We start from the raw sequence: 23,461 nt of genomic DNA on the forward strand, positions 1-23,461 counted from the left end.
GCATCTTAAATCTGTACACAGTAAATACACCATTGTTTACGCTGTTGCCCTCATGCTACTGTGACACTTCAGGGCTCCCAGGCTGCACTCCTACTGACACCCAGGGGAACTTGTGTCCTTTGTCACAGCAACTGGTTCTGCTACTCTGTCAGCTTAAGTTAAGAGGCAGCCAGTAAAAAAAAAGAGAGAGAGAGTGGCTGTGTGTGAATGCAATACACCGAGCATGAGAGAGAGAGAGATCCCTGTATATGCACCATGTATAAACACTAAACCCCAAATGTAAAATCACCTGCAGTCACACACACCAGCCCCGTTTGACTGACAGCTAATTTCTAGCAACAGCCATCTATGAGTGCTTGGCAGCAAGGACGAGACAAAGTGTGTCAGCACTTAAAATGACATCTTAAAAGAGGTGCATGTTCCCAGCAGGAAGCAAAGCCAGAAGATGATTGCTTCGTATTAGAAAACCCGGCATTCAGCAGGAGAAAACCCAGTAGGTTAACACTTTTCCCCAACATTATTAATTTAACGCTGAAAGGTGGAGAAAACCTGGCCTCACTCAGACACGCAGTATCAGCTTCCTTTTTATTATCATTTTTTTGTTTTTTTTATCCTCTTTTATTAGATTTTTTTAGGCTGTGGATAATCAGTGGGACATTGCTCAACTCTTAGAAATGTAGTAGTAAGAAACTTCCACAGTTTATGACAATCTAGTATGTGGCTATTTTTGCAATCTCTTCCTGGTCATAAATTAAAATGTTGGTTATCTGATGGTGATGATGTGGAAAATATTAGGGAAGCAGGGGAGTTTGATGATTCATGTTTGAGGTTAGTTAAATCTACAGTAGAACACAAAACAACTTTTATTTTCAAAATGCTTTTTTCCTGGAGGAGAGCAGTATTTTGGATTCTTTACAAAAAATTTACTTTAGCAATCTAAAATATTATATAATTTTTATGAGCTCCTACAGTATATCTAGCATCACCAGTTATTGTGTTCAGTTTACTTACAATAGGGTTGAGCAGTAATCCCTAAAGTATTTGTTAATAGGAAAAATATAATCTGCAACTATGAACTTTAAGAATCAGAATTAGACAATCAGAATCAGAAAATTGGTGCGGTTGGAGTGTGGGGGGTCCGGTTTTCCGCCCAGGGTACGATGATCGTCTGCCTGGGTGGTCTCTTTTTCTGCTGACCCCCACCAATTGCTGGCCTTGTGCTGCAGGCCGGTGTGGTGCCAGGGGATAAGGTCGGGCCGATGGGGTAGTAGACTGGGGGCGGGTCCCACTCTAAGCACGGAGGCATCTTCTGGCGGGCCCCCTATGGACTGTGGGTCCTCGGGCTCTACTCTTTTAGGCCGGCCCACTCTGGCCTCAGGTGCTGTCTCTGTGGCTGCTGCAGCTCTGCCTGGGGGGCTCTGTGTGGGCGGCTTGGGTCGCAACACCTGCCCTCCTGGAACTGAAGGTGCGTGGGCACCCTCGCTGCTAGGATTCCTTCCTCTGCTTGCTGGATGGGCCGAGCCCCTCACATCACCCTGGATTCCACAAGTGGCATTGTTCATGCACCAACGTCTGCCTCACCCTTTGGGTGAATAATATTAAGCTACAGCCTTACTAACCTTGTAGTGAGACACTTTCCAAATCCAACTGTAAGTATTATTGATACTTATCACTACCAATATCAATAATGTGTGAATATGGAATTTGTGGTGTTGTATGTCATGACTTTTATTAAGTAGTATGGGATATGTATAATAATGCACATATGTATGTATATTATATGTATATGTTTGTATGAGTATGTGCACATACCTTAGCACTATTATTGGTATTAGTATTAATCTCCAAGGTAAACCACAGTACAAAAGTTGTTTAGTTATGAATGTGTTAGCCTAAGGTACATCCCTGCTTCTTATTTTTTTTGCTCCGATTGTTTACTTAACAGATTTTGCTTGGTTTCAGCAGCTGGTTGCACCCCCCCCCCCCCCCCCCCCCATACACACCACACCTAAAGCAGAAACCTAACCTGTCCACCAACACAGCAACATCACACACATTTTGGATTAGCTAAATAAACCATTAAATAAACCATAAATCAGGAAGAGTATATATATTCTATATATACTCTTCTTGTTAAAGCAAAGCTGTCCATCACAATCAGCGTAATATATGCTGCTTGCTAAACTGCTGGACAGAACAAAAAAACAAAAAAAAACAAAAGAAAAGCTTTATTGCCAGGTCCTGTAGAGTGCACTTTACAGAATGAGGAATTTGACTTGGTGTTGGCAGGTGGTGCATCTTAGCTTAAAAAAAAGTACAAACAGTAAAACATGACATCGTAACAGTACAACATACAACATGACATGGTACTTGAATAGTGCAATTAAGGATAAATTAAGATGAAGGTATGAACAGACTATATACAGTGGAGTGAAGTGGATGCGCAGGTGGTCTGGGATGGTGGGACCTGTAAGTGGCAGCGATATTCCTTTGGTTGGGGGGGTCAACTGGGGGGAGTTGGGGCACTGTTCAATTGGCTGACTGCAGTTGGGAAGAAGCTGTTTTTGTGGTGCGAGGTCCTAGTCCTGATGGATTGGTGCCTCTTGCCAGAGGGGAGGGGCTGAAAGTGTTCACATCATGTCTCCGGAGAGATGGGAGGTGGCAGCCGATCGCCTTCTCTGCAGAGTGGATGACACGCTGCAGCTTGGCCTTGTCTCTGGCCGTGGCCGCAGCAAACCAGACTGTGATGGAGGACGTGAGGATGGATTCAATGAAGGCAGTGTAGAAGTTTACCAACATCTTTACAGGGAGGGGAAACTTATTCAGCTGCCTTTGGAAGTACTTCCCCTGCTGAGCCTTCTTGTGATGGAGCTGATGTTCTGCTCCCACTTGAGGTCCTGGCTGATGATGGTGCCCAGGAAGTGGAAGGACTTCACAGAGGACACCGGGGTGTCACAGAGGATGATGGGGGGGAAGGGGGACTGGGTCCTTCCTGAAATTCACTGTCATCTCCACTGTCTTCAGACCTTTGAGCTCCAGGTTGTTAGCGTCGCACCATGACATCAGACTGGCTGTCTCACTCCTTTAGGCTGACTTATCTCCATCAGAGATGAAGCCAATGAGGGTGGTGTCATCAGCAAACCTGAGGAGTTTGACAGACTGGTGTCCAGATGTGCAGCTGTTTGTGTACAGGGAGAATAACAGGGGTAAAAGGACACAGCCCTGGGGGGATCCTGTGCTGGTGGTCTGGGTATCCGAGACAAGGTTCCCCAGCCTCACATACTGCTGTCTGTCCGTGAGGAAGTTTGTGATCTGCCTGCAGGTGGAGTCAGGCACATTCAGCTGGGAGAGTTTGTCATAGAGCAGGGATGGAACTATTGTGTTAAAGGCAGACCTGAAGTCGACAGTACAAACAAGATCCTGGCGTAGGATCCTGGAGAGTCCAGATGCTGGAGGAATAGGTTGAGGGCCTTCTTCATCTTTGTCTAGTTTATTAGACATAAACTTAAATCCACATTTAATATCTACAAAAGATATCAGTTAAGGTTTTAAGTACTGTACCTCCCTAATGAAACATCCCTCCATGATTCCCTTCGTCTGCTCATCAATGTGTATTACAATATTTTCTTTTCTCCCCGTGTAAGACAAAGTAAAGCTTTCCCACAAATAAATGCCAATACATATTTCACATAACTATATACTGCTTTTAGTGTTTGTGCCCAGAGGAACCAGACACTAAGTTCCTTACCAAACAGAAGTCTATTTATCATCAGATTTCGCCGGTAGGCATTGAGCACCCATTACTGGCTGCATTGACCACATAAGCAGACGTGGTTAGGCAAAATTTTCCATTAAGGACGTGGAGTGGCTTTTTGTGGAGCAGCTTTAAACTTATGGGCAGAGGCTTTTATACCAAGGTGGACACTTAAGAGATGTTTATTGTTCCGAAGACACAAGAGTGCTCCAGTTATGGCTAGAAGGGACATGTTTTGACAAAAAAAGATAGTTAGATGTGAAAATAAAAATCTGATAAGCTGATAAGCATCTGTGTTTCTTCTTGAATTAGGGATATTTATTGTAGTAGGAAGTAAAGTGTTGGAGAAAATATATTTTCATCTATTATTCATCTCATTTATCTTTGTTGTTTATTTATTATCTTTTACATATAATCACATATATCATTTATAATCATATAATCATTTATATTAATCATTTCCTTTATCATTTATTCTTTTTATTTATCTTTTTTCATTTACCATTTTAACTTGTGACCACAATGACATCTGTGCCTTATAACTACATTGACATATGTGCAGAAGTCTAATCACATGTTTAAGCTTCTATAAAAGTATTGTCATATACGAAAGACAATGTTGTCATGTTTGTGCTCCTATTTAGGCGTAGGTGTTCAAAACCACAAAAGGGGACCTGTTAGTATTGCTATGACTACTGGTGTGTTTCCGCATGTTAACAATTGAACCAATGATGTGATATTAAAGGCGTGTACACGCACCAATAAAGTGTTGTGCTTTGGGGAAGTGCATTGGAGTTGGTGGTCTCTGAGTGAAGCGATTACAACGCTAAGATCTCAGACGAGCTCCCCTTGTGCAAGTAAAAACTGGTTGGCTCTCAGTTGTGCTTTATTTTTCTTGTCTCTATATGTATCAGTGCTGTTGTGGTATTTTCAGACCCATCATAAAGCTTCCTGTCTGCCTTGGTTGTTATCTCTTTAGGTGCCTTTTACAGTCTGCTTCCAGTTTATTTTTCAAATTTATAATAAACAATGTTAACAGTAATTGAATCATCTTTAATGCAGCACTATACAGTAGGTGTCCTTTTCAAATTATTCTATTAAAATTGTAGTATTGAGAGTTAATACAAGACTGCCTTGAAATAAACTTGTTGTGATTTGGTGCTACATAATTAAAATTAAAATGAATTGAACTGACTAGACAGTTTCATGTCCAAACCAAATTAACAAAACAAAACAGTTATATGAAGTCCTTTGGATAGAGGTTACAAAGTCCAAAAAGTTTGCATTACACAGTTTCTGGCTTTGTTTTTTTAGTGAAAATCAGTTGAGTTTTAAGGGATACTGCTGAGTTCACTTGTTCAGAACATTTAATCAAGTGCTACAGTAGGTGATGAACTAAACAGCAGGATGCCACTGATTCAGCCTGAGTGTGTTGCAAACACCTTGAACTAGTTACAGAAATTGTTTTCACGGCAGACCCTTTTTACACTCGGTGTACAAAAAGTCAATAAATAAATGCCGTTGGTCACTCATGGAAAATCAACACTGATTGCAGAGGAGAGTGTGGCAGAAATAGCTCTCAAGCTCTCTCAGCCAATCTGACCTATCACCCTCTTTTAAATACACAAACATACACTTTCCATTTCCAGGTTCCTCTAACCTTTCTGCCTTTTCTCGTAGTAATCTTACCTTTCTCATTTTCTCGCCTGAGTATTTTTGTGACCTTCCCTGAATTTTTGATACATGATTACATGGTGAGGTCGACAGGGCCTTCTTTGTCACCAGTATCCTCTGCGTGTCAGAATTGGTGGCATTGACTTTTACTGATTTATGTCACACTCTCCTTCATGCCCTTCTGCCTCCATTAAGACCCTGGCACCCTGATTGGAGACATGGGTCGCTATGGGGACAAACTCTAGTAGAGGTCATATTGTAATGGGTACGGCCTGATGATTGCTAAACCAGCCTGGGTTTGTCACCTTGCTGGAGGCCATGGGTGGGGTAGAGGGCCAGTCAACTTATAGGGACATGGGAGTTGCTAAAGCCCCTAGTGTGCCCATAATTTTCCGCCTTGGTCCTAAACTCCCAGGCTGCACCTTCTCTCTCCTAATTAGGAGCTTCCCTACATTCTAGGTGGTAAGCGCTTTTATTTTGGACCTTTACGAAATGAAATGAACATTAAAACAGAATATTTAGACTCATATGGAGAAATTGTCACAAATTTTTATTTATATGGCTCAATATGGCTGTCTACTCCATGGCATAATCCATATAACAATCATTAATGGAATATTTTTCATATCTAAGAAATTAGAAGAATAGATTTAGCACTAACAATGATTGGATCTGTCTCAATTACACAAAAATGTTTTGTAAACAATTTTCTCTCAGCACTGCCACCGCGCTCAGATTTAGGCTTTGATGGTGAACCAACAGTGTCGTTGGAATATAAAGCAGATTTACTCTGACATGGTGCTCCATTTTATCCCACACTCTCTTCTTTTGCCTCTTATGATCCAATGTGGAGCAAATTTAATGCTCTATTTGAAGTTTATCCCATGGGCCATTTTACAGCTGGGTGGGCAATTAAAGGCATGGTTACCATTTTGTCTTGTATAGGTACAAAAATCTAAACGCTATTGTACGACTCAGTACAAATTCTCTGTTTCTGTTTGATACAGGACCTAGAGTGGATTTTGGATTGGAGAGCATCTGAACTAAATGAAAACAACTGACAATGAGGCAAAACATATTTGTCATTGTCTGCATTGCCCCTAATCCAAAAATCATAACCCCCCCCCGTTTGCTTTTCCTAACAGCTTCCTTAAATGTTCTGCTGTTTCTGCCGTCCAACCCTAATAATGTCAGATTAAGGTCTGCGCAACTGTCCATCTGACATGAGGGCTGGATTTATGCAGGATTGGAAAATTTGGATGGGATGCCTCTAAAGCTCTGTAATTCTGCACACACACACACTGCCAGACATACACACACCCCTGTCCCACACTGAAGCAGATTAAACAGCAGAGGAACAGAGGAGGCTGCAAAGGATATGCATGTGCACAGGCATGGTACCGTGCCTGTGCACAGATAGGGATGTATGCGTATACTGTTTGGTTCGCCCTCAACTTCTTTGAAGAGTTTGGCTGCATCAAACCCTAAGGTTCCTTACTTGTTCTTATTGACTTCCTCACTGATACACATGAAGCACAAGGCAGGTACATTCAGTACTCCTGAAATCCACAAAAAGCTTAATCTGAGCATATAGTCGGGTTATTTCTGTATCACTTGGCATCAACAATGCTAAAACAGATGACTTGGTGGGTGCTCAACCCTCCCTGGGACAGATGAGTGCTCCAGGGGATACAGTTCTGATTCAAACCACCTCATCCCCAGACATGCCCCATAATGACCATGTGCCTCACTGGGCATGTCCCCCTTTTTGTTGCAATGGGTGAAGTGGGTGTGGGGGTTTGATGGGCAGTGGGTGATGGTCACCCACATTACAACTCATCATACGGCCTATTTACACTTGACACCAAGCAGCAGTGCAATCAGAGTGGCGCACCACAGCAACAAAAAATGAAGTCATTGAGGATGCTAGCCAGTTTCATTTCGCCATATAATTTCGGGACGTGTCACGTGTTCTTCTGGACGCTCATGTGAAATGGTGGTCTGGACCAATAGGGTGGCGCCGTTTCTCCTGGGCAGAGCAAAAGGAAGAGGGGAAAAAAATCCCATCGCAATTTTTAATCTTGCAACGCTGAAAGTGCTCGTCATCTACTGTATACTGCGCTGCATAAAGGTAAACTCTCCTTTGACCATTTCCTAAAATCATTTAGTTGCGTCACTGTTAAGGTATTTCTTAGCATTCTGCATACAATGCTAGCATTCAACTGCATAGTTTAGATTTTTAAATAATTTTGGGACAAAATCAGTTAGAATCTGTTTTCTGGACTTCTAAAAGAACCACCACAGGTCAGGCACAAATAATCAATAATTAATTAACCTGAAACTTATCTACAGTGAGGAACAATCATTACGTCATAATTAAGTAAGGCACAGTTTAACTTGTTATTTAATTTGTTTATTTGAGTTGGTTCAAGTAACCATTTTTGGAAGTTTATTATCATCTCACCGCAAAAAGATGACGACATGCACTGGGGAAATTATTTAGGTCTCCCGGAACAATAGCCAATTTTATGGTCAGTCGATTTTACTTTCGGGCATTTGTTTGATTTTAGGTTCAAGCGTGAATCATTTTATTGTGTAAGAATTAGAACAGAATATTGATTGATGACTGAATGAACCACTGTTTATATGTAAAGTTCCAAACTGAAATGGTTTACAAGGAATAATAAAATGAAGGTCAGCAAAACTAACATATTAGCCCCCATCCAAATTAACCTTTATTTCAGCTGCCCTCATAATCATAATTGTGCTGTCAATGGTGTTTTTAGAGCTGGATATAGACAAATATGTCATTCATAATTACGTCAAGAGCTAAGCAATGCAATTGACTTCTACAATTTGACGATGAATAACTCCTTTGTGTGGGTAAAAAGCTTGTCATTTAGATTGATGGCTGCTGTGCTCATGAATCCACGTCCTGCATGATATTTCTAAAATAGAAATGCCTGAAAGAAAGTGTGAACGGCGCAACAACTATTGGCTAAAAAGACGCAAAGTCAACTCATTCTGCATGAATGCTCGGCGAAAGCAATGCGTATGGAAGCCATGACTTTGTGACCAGCAGTGATCTCACATTACAAATTGTGGCAAATCTAAAATGGCCGACTTAATGCTCAGCTCTTAGCACTGCATTCACAGCACAACACGGTGTGCCTACGTTGTAAAGCCTGTTAGACTGCTACAGCCAGATTGCCTCACTGGGAGCTGCTACCCCCCCCAAACACCATACTCTGGGACTATTTCAAGCAAACATGTAGTATTCTGAGCTACTTTCGAAGCTACTTGGCGATAGTTGGTAGGCGTTGACGTCTTCGCTTGTTGCTTTCTGAGATTTGACGTCACGGTGAGGATGTGGTGGCCACAGTTTTGATTGTGATTTAGGCTGAGCTATCAGGATGCTGGGCTGCTGATGTGGCCTGACAGCTCTGGAGAGCCCTGTCATAGTGGCGTATAGAAAGGCTGATTGGGTGGACGCCCCCTCCTACTCTGCCGCACCGCACCACATACAACAAAAGCCTACGCCAGGCGAGACGAGGGCTGCTCATATACCAGTAAAGTCAGAGCGAAAACCTCAGGACTCAGTGTAACTTGTTTCAATTTTGTCTTCTTTATTTCCCTACGATTACAATTTATGACAGGAGGAACCATGGGCTGCAATTATTTATCACCATTTTTGCTCCGAGTCATAGCCTACGTTGCTTTTGGCTTCCCTGTCACAAACTTCACATCTAATTAGTTTCTCTCCCCCACTATTAAAGTTTCGAAATCAAAAACAGTAAGTCATCCCTCTTTGTGCATTTGATGTTTGATTTGATGCTATACAAAGATTCTGTAAAAACATATGGATCAATGGGGTCACCCTCTGGGCTCTCCCTTTGCTGCCCTACATGCACACTAATTTCCCTTTTGTTGACCCTTAATTAAAGCAAAAACACACGCAACAGTGTGATAATAGTCTAGCGTATCAGTTAGGTCACAACTGCACCTTTGCTTCTGGACAATCTTATTATGTCTGATTTGCAGTTGCACACATCTGCAGCCTATTTGCTACACTGCTGTACACGGTATGTGCATTTAGTCTATCTATACTGATTTTGGAGAAATAGTAAATAATAAATAATAAAAGGCTTTCAAATGGAACCAACAATGGAATGAAAATGCAATTTAACTTTGGCACTAATCTTGCACTGCTCTGCACTACACAGTCATCTTTTAATTTGAAAGTTTTCAGAAGTCTTTTAAAACCCCATATTTTCCTAATTAGGAAGACAGAAATCTGACAGTGCCAAAGAAGAGAAGGGAAGTAATTATACTATACTGCAATAATACATGGAAAATTCTACCTGCATTGTTTTCAAAAACAGTAATAAAAGTTGCAGAAGGCTCAGATCTAGTACAAATACACATAGAGCAGAATTTATCGGGACTATTTTAAAAGACACATGCACTTAGGCCAGGCCATTTTGCAAAACAGCACAAAAACCTTTGCATTCTCACAGCTTACATTACAACTTAAAAAACACATTAATTGTGTCATATTCGCAAGCTGCAGGGTTTTATACTCAAACATTACAATGACATATCTGTACTGTAGATATGTGGATTAGGATGGAACAGATGACAGGAGCTGTGGCCCAGATTCGACTGCTCGTTATACATTTAATTATTTTCTATGTAGGATTTCTTCTGTGTTTGTCAGCCTTTCTCTCAGCAACTGTACAAAACTGTATATTATAAAAACGTATGCGTCTTGAAATTCAAATATGCAATGATTCTTTATGTCTGAAATCAGATAAACACTTAGTAACACATTAAACTGTGAATGTAATCAATGAAAAGGCCAACGTAAGAAATAACCTACAGAAACCTATACAAGCAACTCTTAGTGTTATTTACTACTTGAATTGCAAAATAGCAACAGCCTTGGAATTGGTTAACCTACTTTTGTGAGGTGCTAGATTTGTTTCCTGGTTTCACAACCTTTACAATGACTATTGCTGGGATGGAAATTTATTTTGTCACCTTTTGTCACCTAAGAATCTACTGTAGTACAAATAATTTTACATCATCTTACAGTTATATACTGGAGCACAAACTCCAGTCTTGCATATTTTAAAGAAGCATATGAATGGTATCAGGAAGGTCAAAGTGTGTTTATGGCCACTTAGCTTAGCAGGAGCAGAGTAAGAGAGCAGACAGTTTCATAGTCATCAAGTGGTGCAATGACATGCATCCATACTGTATGTGGTGCTCGTTCCCGAGTCAAAAAAAGAGTAGAAATATAAATCCTCATGTCAATATATTCAATTTAAAGAAGTGGCTTTGAAATCATTTTAATTTATTATAAATAACCAGTTTTTCAAAGCATTTTCTCATCTCAAAAAAGAAAATGCACTTTTAAACTTTTGCTTTTAGAGTCCTTTCATTGTTTTCCTATAATTTACACACTAGTGGCTCTCTGAGTAGCCTCTTCTCATTGTGAGCAAAACATAAAAAGATGAAAAAGGAGAGAAGAATAAGGATTGTATTGAAGTTCTTCAAGAGCAGTCTTTTTTGTGGTTAGCGCTTAACAGACACTGGGAGAGATGGTAGGCGGGGGCAGGGGGCATTTTGTGCACTGCGCTGTCCAGCCAAGCGTAAAGCGTGATTAATTCAATAGCCGCCATAGAGGAGGCTAGCAGCGCTGCAACACCGAGCATGACCCACTTTCCCCATCAGATGTCATGAAAAATTCCCTGCCATCCCCTCAGTGTTCCTCATCCCCCTTCTTCAACTTCCTGCCTGATTAACAAAGAGTCAAGGAAGTGGATGTGTAAATCGATGCATGTGTGCCATGTTCGAACTGATTGGCACAAGTGGCCACAGGGCAGCGCCTTTAAATCAAAACCTATACAGTAATGGTTTGAATTTTTCTTTGTTGTACTGCAGATTGTAATAGTAGATATATAGAAAACCAGACCTAAACATAAAAAATGCCTATTTGTTGGACGGGTTTACCCCAACGGGCCAAATGATTCACAAGGCCTTGACCTAATTCTATTATGCTACAGGATGTATGAGCGAATCATGTCTGAGAGGACAATTGTTCAACATGCAGCTCTTAATGCTGGTCTTGTTCATCTCGGAGGTCCAGGGAAGTCATTTTTTGACCCAAATCTGTGTCCGAATATCCCACTTTTAGAGTCAAGGCAGGCATATACTCAGTACAGGTCATTACACTGCAAGAAGGAGCCCAGGATTTCAAAAATTTTCAAGGAGAAAGCTCAGAGCTGCATCTTTAAGATCTTCGTTGCCCCCAGAAACCCCAATTTGTACTCTTGAAAAGGATGGACACTGTGCCATCTATCATCAATGTTAGCTTGAATCCGGTTGTCAATCCTGGGAGTTTTATTTTCTGCATGCCCCTCCTGATCCTAGAGTGGACCTGCACTGCTGGCTTGGGTCTTAAACCCAGATTAAGGCTTTTTATGTAATCTGGTTTCCTTTGGGAGATTGGAGAGACAGCTGGCCACAGAATCCCTGTCCTTATCTCTCGAACCTCTGCTGGCCTCCGACCAGCACATCCCTGAGCTCTGCTGCTCTGTGCAGCCTAGATTAGAGGCTTTTGGAACATAGCTGTTAATAAAAAATCATAATTTTCAGCATATGTGAGGATTCTTTTATGTGACTTGCACAACTTGATAGGTCTGTTATAAAACACTTCAGGTAGATGTGTTCATTTACGGGAAAACAACCAGAATAAATTGTATAAACAAAATCCCATATTAATTCTTCATCACTTATTTGTTTAAGAACAGATGCTGTTTGTTAAATTTAAGGATTTGGCCGCTTATGCATAAATCAGTTTTTGAAAAAAAGTATTGTTTGGCTTACCTTATCAATTTGTGAAAATAAAGACTAATACACCTCAATTTACAGACTCAATTTACTGATGTAAAAAAGTGTTTGTTCCCTAATCTTAGAAACTTAAACAAACAATTTATTGTTTCTTTATTGTTTAATTTTTTACAGTCTGAGGATACAAGCAATACATTATGTTACTATAAATAAAATTTGCATAAAAAATCAAGAAAAAGACAGTAAATAAGAATAATAATAATAAGAAGAATTTGACACTCCCAAATTTTTACAAAGAGGCAAAAGTGTTGAATACCATTGAGAAATCACCAACAGGAACATAGTGTATCAATCAGGTTGTGACTGATTTATGTTCACTACAGATAAGAAAACTAAATTTAGAAAGTCAACATTTAATGTAAAGTGAACATCTAAAGAATTCACACTGGATTCTAAAAATAATAAGAGGTGTTCATTCTCTACTACAACATGTTGTTTACAGATAAGGAAGATGATTAATACAGTAAATGTACAGTTAATTAATAGAGAATAATACCATTGGTTGAATAATCAGATACATTTAAGAAAAGCTTTGGTTGCTAAAGCCTCTTACTGAAATTATAAAACCTAACAGCTCAGTGTTTTTAATTGTAGGTTTAAGTCTTCAACAAGCTTTAATGCAGATCAGACAGACGCATTTCATATTTTTAATTTATCTATTTGTCTTAACCTGCTTCATAAAAGTTAAATATCTTCATCTGCATGGTTAGTTACAGTATCTCTTTCATTTAATTTTTTAATTAGTAATTTTATAGTCTATGAAGCTCATCATTATGCATATTTTAACCTGTGTGGCCCCACTACCATTTATTTTTTTCATAAATGTTTTACTCAGTAACTGGGTGAACTTCAGAGCCAGGTGACAAGCTGAAGCGCCCTCTTGTGTGTGCTCTTGTAATATAATTCCTACTTGAGTCATGACATCACTTGAGGATATTCAGCTGCAATTGTCTTGAAATAAGCAAAATACGGTGCTCTGTGTTTGGCAGTTTATTTGCAGCAGCCCTACAGCTAGTGCATTGCAGAAAAGCTTCTAAACAGTTTATTTTTTCCACAAGTGCTTTTAAGGAAAGTACTAGGCTGAAGGACTGTTGGAGAGATTGATGAACTCACTTACTTAAATATTAGTATATATTACATATTTCTTTTATGTCCCTAAATTACTGCAATGATTATCTGTTTTGTACTGTGCTTTTCAAAAAGATGACGGTTTGTAGCAAAGGAACATGTAACAAATTGCAATTAGGTAAATTATGAAGGATAATACAAAATATGTGTTTTGATTCATTCTGGTAATTGGCATCTCAAGCTGTTGAATACAACAGAATTATTTCATATTATTATATTTACAGTATATAAATAACGACTGGTTGCATGGTTAACGTCATGCTCTCTCATCGTGTAAATATCAATACCATTTCATTACAGAGTTGCTGACAGTGCTTTGTTTTTTTAAATCTAGTAGGTGACCGGTTGGCTCACTCCACCATCACACTTGTGTTGGTCCTTCAACTCCTGTTTCACGTGATCACATCCCTTATACCTGCACAATCTTGACATGGAGCCCATCAAGGTCCAATCAGAAGGTGGACTGAATGTGACCCTCACCATCAGGCTGCTGATGCATGGCAAGGTAGCAAAAAGCATGCAGACCAATATGTCCTGGCAGTTCATCTAACAGAACATCTACAATTATTTTCTGCCTCTGTTGAATATGATGTTCATTCACACATGTCTGCATTTCTGCAGGAGGTTGGAAGCATCATAGGAAAGGTAATCATCACCAACACAAGAAGCAATCTGTGAAGAACGGCAAGGCTTCTCTGGAAAAAAGACCACATTTCATTATTGTTTTTTTTAATCTTTGCTTTCAGAAAGGAGAGACTGTGAAGAAAATGCGTGAAGATGTAAGCATAACATTTCTGAACGTGTCTATTAGAACCACATTAATTTGTGTTTTTGAACTACATTAATTTGTGTTTTTGTTTCAAAAACACAGAGTGGAGCACGTATTAACATCTCAGAGGGGAACTGCCCTGAACGAATAGTCACCATTACTGGCCCAACAGACGCCATTTTTAAGGCCTTTGCCATGATAGCCTACAAGTTCGAAGAGGTATTAACCTTAACTCTGCAAAACTAGCTTTTAGCTTTTATACTGACCAATACTACACCATAAAAACACTATTTAGGGAATAAATGAAAAGCACTGAAAAAAGTTTTTTATTTGCAAAACTATTATTCTAACAATTTATGCATATAATAATATATTAACTATACTGTTCTAACGTAACATAATAATTGTAAGGTATGTACTTCAACAACTATACTGTAGTGAAGGTCAATACAGTGCTTGTTGAAGTAGTTATTTTAGCCTTGGTTTGCTTTAGTCTCTTTACAGACTCGTTTCAAAAATGAAGTACAGAGCAGGCTAACCCTGATGTGTAGGACAGAAATGTGCTGATCTAAACTTGCAGCACTATTTGAACCTGGGCCAGTACTGTGTTTTGTTTTGAATGCTGCATCAGCACATCACCAGCTAAGTGTCTCCACAACACTCTTGAATAGGGCTGGGATGACATCAAGTGTGTCCCCACTAATATGATGGAGTAGATTAATATGTTAAACATTGAGATAAATACACAAAGAACCGTAGGACTATTGTATGTAATATTCTAGATTACACTAAAATTACTAATGGAAGGTATGATTAAATCCATCCATCCATTAAACTAATCTTTTGAATTCAAATTACTGGCTATTGGTTGCTAGTTTGTTACTTATTGTGAGAGTAAATTATTAGAAGGTTAGAACAATGACCACAGTGAAAGAATATAGGACTACAAGTACATATTAGAAAGGTAGTAGTCAAGTAAATATATACAAGCAAAATAATGGTTGTGTGTTTCTAGTCTTGGGTAAAAGTAATAAATATCGAGCCCGGACATCGCTAGAAGCTGCTATAAAGAACTTTTATAATAAATCCTTCTCTCACTCTCTGCTTCTCCTCAGGATATAATCAATTCCATGAGCAACAGCCCAGCAACCAGTAAACCCCCAGTAACCCTGAGGCTCGTTGTCCCGGCCAGCCAGTGTGGCTCCCTCATTGGCAAAGGAGGCTCCAAAATCAAAGAAATGAGAGAGGTGCAGCACACATACAGTATTGAGTCCCAACTGTCTTTATAAATACCATATGAATTAAGATAATTCTAGCTTTTGAACTTAATGCTTGATTTATGCTACAGTAGTTTGTAATCAGAATACTGTGTGCATATAATCTTATCATTCTTCTTATTATTATAGACATTAAATACTATAAATCTCATTACACTATATTTCTCCATGTAAACCATATAAATCCTATATGTACTGTATGGCCCATTAAAACTCTAAGTCATGCATTATACCAAATGTGTAAAGCCCAAAGCTTTATGTTGGTTCACAACATTTATTTATCTTTCAGTCCACAGGAGCTCAGGTCCAGGTGGCAGGCGACATGCTCCCAAACTCCACTGAGAGGGCGGTGACGATCTCAGGGGCCCCGGAAGCCATTATTCAGTGTGTCAAACAGATATGTGTGGTGATGCTTGAGGTATAGTATGAAAACGAGGAGAAAAACGCACTTGTGAATTCGGGCTACTTCTAAAGCTCAAAACGCTACAAAGAAAACAGGCACCCATTATGTCAAGAGCTCTGTGGAGATCAAATCTACTCATACCCATGTTGTCTTCTACTACTAATGGTTTTGTTTTCTTCTCCACATTTTTCTCATCTAATACAGTAGCTAAAATAAAAAAATAAAAAACTTCATAGCAGCAGCAGGAGTCAAAACAGTATAACAATCACCACGAGTTCACTTTTGTGGCTCATAAAAATGTCGATCAGTCCATTTTGTTTTGGTTCAAGTCTATTTATTGGTGATTGCATGATGTGGTCTTTAAACAGAAAACTCTTACGGAGGCTTAATGGCAAAACATTTCAACAAATGAGTGTACTCATCGATTGTGAATAAAAATCACCAGACAAAAGCTATAGATTATTAGTGTTGTGTGTTGTGTTTGACCTTTGAGAGCTGATTCTCCTACATTGAGTAAACTATCACTACAAGCCTGTAAGTACATGTCAGAATAGGATGCAGCTTTGGATCTCAGGGCTACAAACTTTGCAGCTGTCTCTTGTCTTTCTGTACAATTAATTTTAACTATCTGCACAGCCAGTTCGCCACTGGGCCTTCATGATGGCATCAGCAGTGGATACTAGGACATGTGTGACATGACTGTAAGTCTCTAGAGCCTGGGCCTCAAAAGATATGTCAAACCCAGTATGTACTGTAGAGTCATCATTATCCAGTTGAAAGTGGTGTTTCAGGTAAATCCAAGCGTAGTTGTGCACTGAAGATGTGGACATTTTCTGTCAGCATGAACACACAGTGAAGAGCACTTTTGTGTGAGTGTCACAGGTTGTCTTCCCTAAGGCACTGTCCCTCTCGGTCTCACTTTATGCAACTTTCGTTCTCTCTCTTTCTTTCTGTTCTAACACTTTCTCTACATCTCACCTCTTCTTCTCCCTCCCCCTCCCTTCCCCACTCTCTCCTTCTTTGCTCTCCTCAGTCCCCACCGAAAGGTGCCACCATTCCCTATCGCCCCAAGCCTGCCTCCACCCCTGTCATTTTTTCAGGTGGCCAGGTAAGAGCAGACCCACTGGGGGCGTCCACAGCAAACCTCAGCCTCTTACTGCAGCACCAGCCACTGCCTGTTAGTGTCGCACCAGGTTTTACTGACTTTTCCACCCTTCCTCACCACCTCCTCCTCCTCCTCACTTGGTCCTGACTAGCATGAAGCCCTCACTGCTGTTTACTGTGCCCCCACTGTCACCACCCACAGCAGAACTGGGCTAAATGGCATTGAAGCGTCAGAGGATCACTCAGCCACTTTATCTATTAACTAACCAAGAAAGGAAACTTATTCATTTCTGGAAATTTGCATCCATAGTTACAGGCGTGTCGTATAAGGTATTAAACGTAAACCTTACCCTCTAAGGTGTGTTAAGATAACTTTTGCTCTAAATTTGCCCAATATGAATAGAACTGAATTGAATGCTGCTTACCAGGACAGAAGTAGCCATGTGTAATGTTGATAATGTAGCTGGTACAACAAAGCTAACCTGGTAAACAAACCTTAAGAATATAAACGCAGAAAAAGCGAAGGGGAACCAGGTGCTCGCTAACTTGGGTTATTAGTAAAAACAGGAAGAACTCAACGCGACTAGCGGATGGTGAAGGTATTACAGGATCAAAACTGAACGTGCAAGAAAATAAGGGACTGATTTGAGAAGAGGAGAGAATAGTATGTAATAAACCAAAAAGCTGAAACCAAAATGCAGCAGGCTTCACAGACAAAACAGAAAGATACTGTACTTTTGCTTTACTACTCTTATTTATAACCACAGTTGTGGTTGTATTATTTGGATATCAGGCTCAGGAGCAAACACATTATAATCTTAAGAGCCTTTTCTTAATTGAAATTCACAAGCTTCCTATAAATATGCTAACTATTATTTGTTATTACAAACATATGGTTATTAGAAAATTAAAAAAAGCTCTACTCCTGCCAACAGCAACAACACAACACTAAACATTCATTATTTTATTTAATCAATTGAACAATATTCACTGATGGCAAATAAGACATTTTATCATTCTTTATCCTTTCAATGTAAACCTGTAGGTTTGCCTGCAGTTGTTATGAATACAGTTTATTTTATGAAGGACAAAGAGTCTGGTGTTTTTGTTTTTTTTTTCTTCACCCAGACACAAGTTATTTATAGCTCTGGCTGCTGTCTCGAATTATTAAATGAAATTTAGCTCAGTTCTAACCCATGTGGCCCCTATACATCACACATTCAATAGGTCAAGTCACATTACTCCTCTAAGGGTCACTCCTCTGGTTTACTCCACACCCTCTTTGTTACAACCCCATTGTCTGAGTGGTCCCTTATTGATTTAGTTCAACTGGATCTGATTGATGAATGGTAGGAGAACATACCAAGAAGTTTATTGTGCATGGCTTTCTTGTACTGTCAGTACAGTAATAATATGCTTCTAATTAGAAAAAAAACACGGCAGATTGCTTGTTATTGCTGTTAATAATTATGTTTAGCTTTTGACCTAGTTTTGCTAATCAAAAAAATTTACAGATTTTTGATGTGCTTGTTTTGGTAACGAGATAACAATAAGCTACTTTCTTCATGTTTGCAGGCTTATACCATTCAAGGACAGTACGCCATCCCTCATCCAGATGTGAGTGCTATCCCCACAACACAGTCCAACTCTATATCTTTCTCACTGCATCCAAATTGAGGCTCATCTGTATCTTCTCACACTTTTCCCATTCTTATTAATATTAATTGATAATATTAATACAGCTTTTCTCTGATATGTAACTCCTTTATATCGTCCGACTTTTCTGACTCTTGCTTCCCTGCCTTCTGTTTGGCATTAATTCTCATGGGTCTTGGCCTGGTGACCCGTGGATTTCTGTATTTGACATGGTGATATACAGTAACAAGAATTCAAGGTTTAAAAAAGACAGACATTACACATAGTTAGAGTTATACAAGTTATTTTTTTAATACTAACTGTACATTGCAGTGCAAGAAGATTGCTTTTGATCTTCTAGGTTTTTAGTTCAGTTATGGTACCAATTCACAACAAAGTAATTAACTGTATAATGTATGTAAGATTTTCATGCTTGTCACTTCAGGGACTAGCTGCTTATATTACTATTAACACATTGCAGGTTTTTTTGAACCTAATGTTCGATATACGCACATGCAAAATAATTAACCAAGAGATGGGACTTCTAAAATTATACAGACCATCGCAAATACCCCAATCACAGGCCAGGTCCTTCATGAGAGTCCTCTTTTCTTCTCTCTCTTTATCCTTCACCTGTCTGTGTTGCTACTTCTCCTCAGATCCTATCTTTACTCTTGTAGCATTTTGGACAGACCTGTATGTGCGTATGTATGTGCGTGTGTGTGGATGTATGTGGGTGTGTTTGCGTGCTCGTAAGCGCAGGAGTACGTTTTTAATGATGACCTCATAGCTCTGCTGTCCTCCTCCTCCCCCCCTCAGCAGTTGAGCAAGCTCCACCAGTTGGCTATGCAGCAAACCCCCTTTACCCCCCTTGGACAGACCACCCCTGCCTTCCCCGGTACGTACCCACCTACACAACGACCCTCTGAACCAAAGCTCCTTCTCTTGTTTTTACCTGTAGAAACAAACACATTCTCTTCCTCCTTCTCTCTCTTTATCTTCTTTTCCTGTCACTGTCCTTTTTCTTCTTCTTCTTTTCATCGTTCTCCTCCTAATGGTCTCTGTGGTGCACTGCTATTGACATGGCCTGCTGGTGGTCTGCTCTTGTTGATGTTGAGGTTTCTTTTGGTCTTTGACTTTTCCCTTAGCATCTTTTCAAGTTCAATGTCTTACTTTAAAGGTATCATTCCTGATATCAAGTGAGAGATGTTTCATACGCTGCATGTACTGTAGGTTCTGATCAGGACTGACATCACAGACAAGCTACCAGTCAATACCACCACACATTTAATCTAAGCAGTACCCTTCCACAAGGTGCCAAACTCTTTGTCTTCTTCCATCCCCTCTCTTTTTCTGTTTGCCTTCTGTGTTCAGCAGCAGGTCTGGATGCCAGTAACCAGGCCAGTACTCATGAACTCACCATTCCCAATGATGTGAGTACATTTATTATAATCATATATTATGTTTATTTGTAGTAGGATGACACAAGCTAAACCTAAGTGCAAACATTACTATTTCAAAATGTTTTGAATGTCATCATAATCATAACAATCCAGTCCCAAAGCTTATCATGACATTGTGACTTCTGTATATACATTAATATAACCACTTACTGTAAATATTAATTTAGATTTTCACAGAAAGTTCATTGATGGATTCCTATGCATAGGTTGTCATTTGTCAAGTACTATGATAAAAGCAAAAAATCCCAAATGCTCTTGGATCATGGCGTCGGAAACCTGGGTTTATTACATTTTAACATGGCTTCTTCCAGAAATACAGTGTGACAACAGCTATTAAGATCATCTTTTTCTACAGCAGAGATGTAGAACAGCCAAAGGCAGCTGACTTTGTAAAAGGATTGCCCTTAATTGAAAAGACTTGTTGGACCTAAGTAAGAAAATCTAATGCTAAACTGTGTTAGAAAGACACGCAGTGACTGGCCAGTACTCAAATATATCTTAGAGTATTCATGTCCAGTCGAATGTAAGTCAAAACGTGCATTGGCTTTTCTTTCTTGATCTGGCCATCCTAAGTTCCGTCCCCATTTTCTTCCCAGCTAATAGGCTGCATAATCGGACGCCAGGGAACCAAAATCAACGAGATACGTCAGATGTCTGGGGCGCAGATCAAAATTGCTAACGCCATGGAAGGGTCATCAGAGCGCCAGATTACCATCACAGGGACCCCCGCCAACATCAGCCTAGCTCAGTACCTCATTAATGCAAGGTCAGAATCTCATAATGACAAATCTGTTTTGTTGCAAAATAATATATTATGTATATAAATAATCATTCTGTTTTTCATCTTTATTATCCTGAATGTTGTCCCGGACTTTATTGCCTGATATACAGTATCCATTTGTATCAGAAGAGGAAATACAACTTATAAAGTCTCTTTATGTAACAGCTTTTTTGGCTTTGTGACAATAGAAGCTGCATTGAGCTCCTCTTTGTTTGTTCTGATTAGCCAGCTTTTTGAAGTTTTCAAACACATGTTCATGTACATGACTGTGCATAGGTAATATCAAAGCTTTATGGGTATTTAAGGAATCAATTTAGTGGGAGCATGAGACTTGAAACCAGTCCACCCTGCCCTTCCATTTCTTTCATGCTTCACTAAACTATGCTGTATTAAGTCCAGCCCTTCAGGTATTAGAAGAATTTCTGCACTGGTGCCAGGCTGTTCAATGAGCAAATGGGTCACAGAAGCCTCCACAGCACCCAGCGATACATCATGGAGAATTATCTAAAATATTCAGTGTCATTACTCAGAGGTTTGTAGGGATATGAAGAAACCAGCAATAACTGCCTTTTCATTAAATGCTTGTAGGTTCAGAGACGTGGCGGCCATGTGGAACGACCCATCATCTATGACCACATCCTGAGATCCCTGACTGGCTCTTCCGATTGGCCCTTTCCAGTGACTGACTACTGCAGACAATTTTGATGAAGCCCTTTGGACTCTGGCTCTGGCTCTTTGAAAACCCTGACCGCCTTCTTGCCCTGGTTCAATGTTGTTTATTAATCAGGGACAGCTGGGTGCTCATTTTTATTTCAGGGAGCCAAATCATATTAAAGAAAAAAGAATCAGAAAAAGAAATTCTTTGTTGATTAGGTTGATTAGAGAACTTTTTAAAGCATGTTGAATGTTTATTAGGAACAGCTTGTGTTGATCTTTCTTCTTGTTCTCTATTGCTTTTTTCTTTCTCTGTCAGTGCTGCGTCATAGAACAACATTTAATAATATAGGAAGTACTAGTAAAAGATTGAGCATTTTTGTAGAACGTAGTAATTTATAACAAATATTACAGCTGCTCAGTGATGCTATCGGCACAGTGCGTGGTGGGATGTAGCCAAATGACAAAACTTTCATAATATATTTTAAAAAGACAAAAAAATTGGACTGTTCTGCTTTCAATCCTAATTTGCATCTTTGTCTTAACAAATCCAATCTCTACCCATGACACTTTGCTGCATCACATGACCCTTTTAAGCCAATGGTATCACTCCTACAGCCTCTCTTCTCATGGTGATTTTCCTTTATTTACATTATCGCTTATATTGTGTGTGTACGGTGTTGTACCGTGTGTGTATTTGAGCCAGCCAGTTCGGTGCATGTGTACCTTCCAAATGTTATTATTGAATCTCTGTGCTCCTGTTCTTTTTCGCAAATGTTTTCAGCATTTTTGGCCATTTATGTCTAGTCCTACTCCCTGCCCAGACTAAAAACTTTCCGTAATCGCCTCCTTCTATCAAAATCAATTATAAGTATATACATGCATGAATGGAAATTAGTGAAAAATCAGTGGACAAACCAGTGACTGAAAATTTAAATGATTGTTTACTAACTTTACTATTCTATTCTGTATTTGTTTTGTACAAAAACTACTATGACTTAGCACATTAGTCGACTACGTGGCACTCATGCAATAGACTGCTCAACACTTTACTCTGGCTTGCCTCTGATGTGGGAGGAATTAGTTGGACTTAGAAGCCAAGTGTTGCGTCCAAACCTTTCGACTGCCTTCCCTTGCTCTTTGACTATATATCACCAAGCAGCAGGACAGTGCTTTTAAAGTCCTCTTGCAAGTTTATTAGAAGGCAAAACCCAAGGGAACGAAGTCGGATCCTTGTGGCAAAGTGGCCTAAATGTTTGGACAAAGCCGAATGGTATTTTATGGGTCAAGGAATGTTTGGGGTTCATTGGGGGGAACCCACAGGGCCTGGGGAGACTGGACCACTCAGTCTCTTTTTCAAGATTGTTCATCTTGTCATGTTCATTTTGTTGTCATATGGTTAATTTGACTCTTTGGGTTGAAATGTCTATTTATTGTCACAACTATGTCAGACACTTAATTGTTTTTGTTTAAGAAAAGTAAGTTGGCTTTGCGGGGTTCAGTAAAACCAGTCTGTAGTAATTTATAATGTGATTATGAACGTGATTTTTTATTAGTCGATCATGAAGCTTATGCTAAGTTGGTTTGGTCATGATATAATGTTTGATTCATTACTTTAGCCATCCCCTACGTATTTAACAGATGCGCTATAGTAGGAACTATTGGACAGCTTGAGTCTCCGAGTGTCAGCTGAACTCAGTTTGATGTTGACACATAAAAAGCAGCTGTTGAATGTTATTGTCAATCACAATATCTACTACTGTCCAACACAGCAACATTCTGTATTTGGAGCGTCTCGATTTTTCCATATAGACTGGCATTTTGTTTTTTTACCCATAGCTTATGCTTGGCTTAAAGGGAAAGATTTGGCATTTTGGGAAATAAGCTTTTGCTTTCTTGTCAAA

The 23,461-nt window shown here is 39.5% G+C and overlaps 2 protein-coding genes across 8 annotated transcripts in view; one reads left to right on the forward strand and one right to left on the reverse strand.

The window, feature by feature from the left end:
* Positions 1-23,461, reverse strand: part of LOC129604858 (uncharacterized) — a 175,683-nt gene that overhangs the window by 129,140 nt on the left and 23,082 nt on the right. The window lies entirely within an intron of this gene.
* Positions 7,354-22,360, forward strand: LOC114851356 (poly(rC)-binding protein 3-like). Of its 7 annotated transcripts, none has more exons than XM_055512954.1 (13): positions 7,372-7,559; positions 13,806-13,976; positions 14,093-14,116; positions 14,218-14,250; positions 14,343-14,459; positions 15,356-15,487; positions 15,807-15,935; positions 16,954-17,097; positions 18,600-18,641; positions 19,482-19,557; positions 20,037-20,092; positions 20,719-20,888; positions 21,492-22,360. In XM_055512954.1, exons 2-13 carry the CDS (start codon positions 13,902-13,904, stop codon positions 21,544-21,546), a joined length of 1,053 nt encoding a protein of 350 aa, XP_055368929.1. In that variant the 5' UTR covers positions 7,372-7,559; positions 13,806-13,901; the 3' UTR covers positions 21,547-22,360. The 7 variants fall into 7 exon arrangements, with proteins under 7 accessions (XP_055368935.1, XP_040925757.1, XP_055368937.1 ...); XM_055512953.1 differs by having other exon boundaries at positions 7,373-7,559; positions 19,479-19,557; XM_041069822.2 differs by having other exon boundaries at positions 7,377-7,559; positions 20,034-20,092.

This window comes from Betta splendens, chromosome 2, assembly GCF_900634795.4.
Source record: "Betta splendens chromosome 2, fBetSpl5.4, whole genome shotgun sequence".
Classification (NCBI taxonomy): Eukaryota; Metazoa; Chordata; class Actinopteri; order Anabantiformes; family Osphronemidae; genus Betta; species Betta splendens.

Bases quoted from the DNA above. Each gene is read 5' to 3' on its own strand.
- LOC114851356 (XM_029143140.3), top strand. From the start codon at position 13,902: ATGGAGCCCATCAAGGTCCAATCAGAAGGTGGACTGAATGTGACCCTC. The intron at 17,098-18,599 runs GTTAGTGTCGCA...TCATGTTTGCAG, and splicing joins TGCAGCACCAGCCACTGCCT to GCTTATACCATTCAAGGACA. The intron at 18,642-19,478 runs GTGAGTGCTATC...TCCCCCCCTCAG, and splicing joins ACGCCATCCCTCATCCAGAT to CAGTTGAGCAAGCTCCACCA.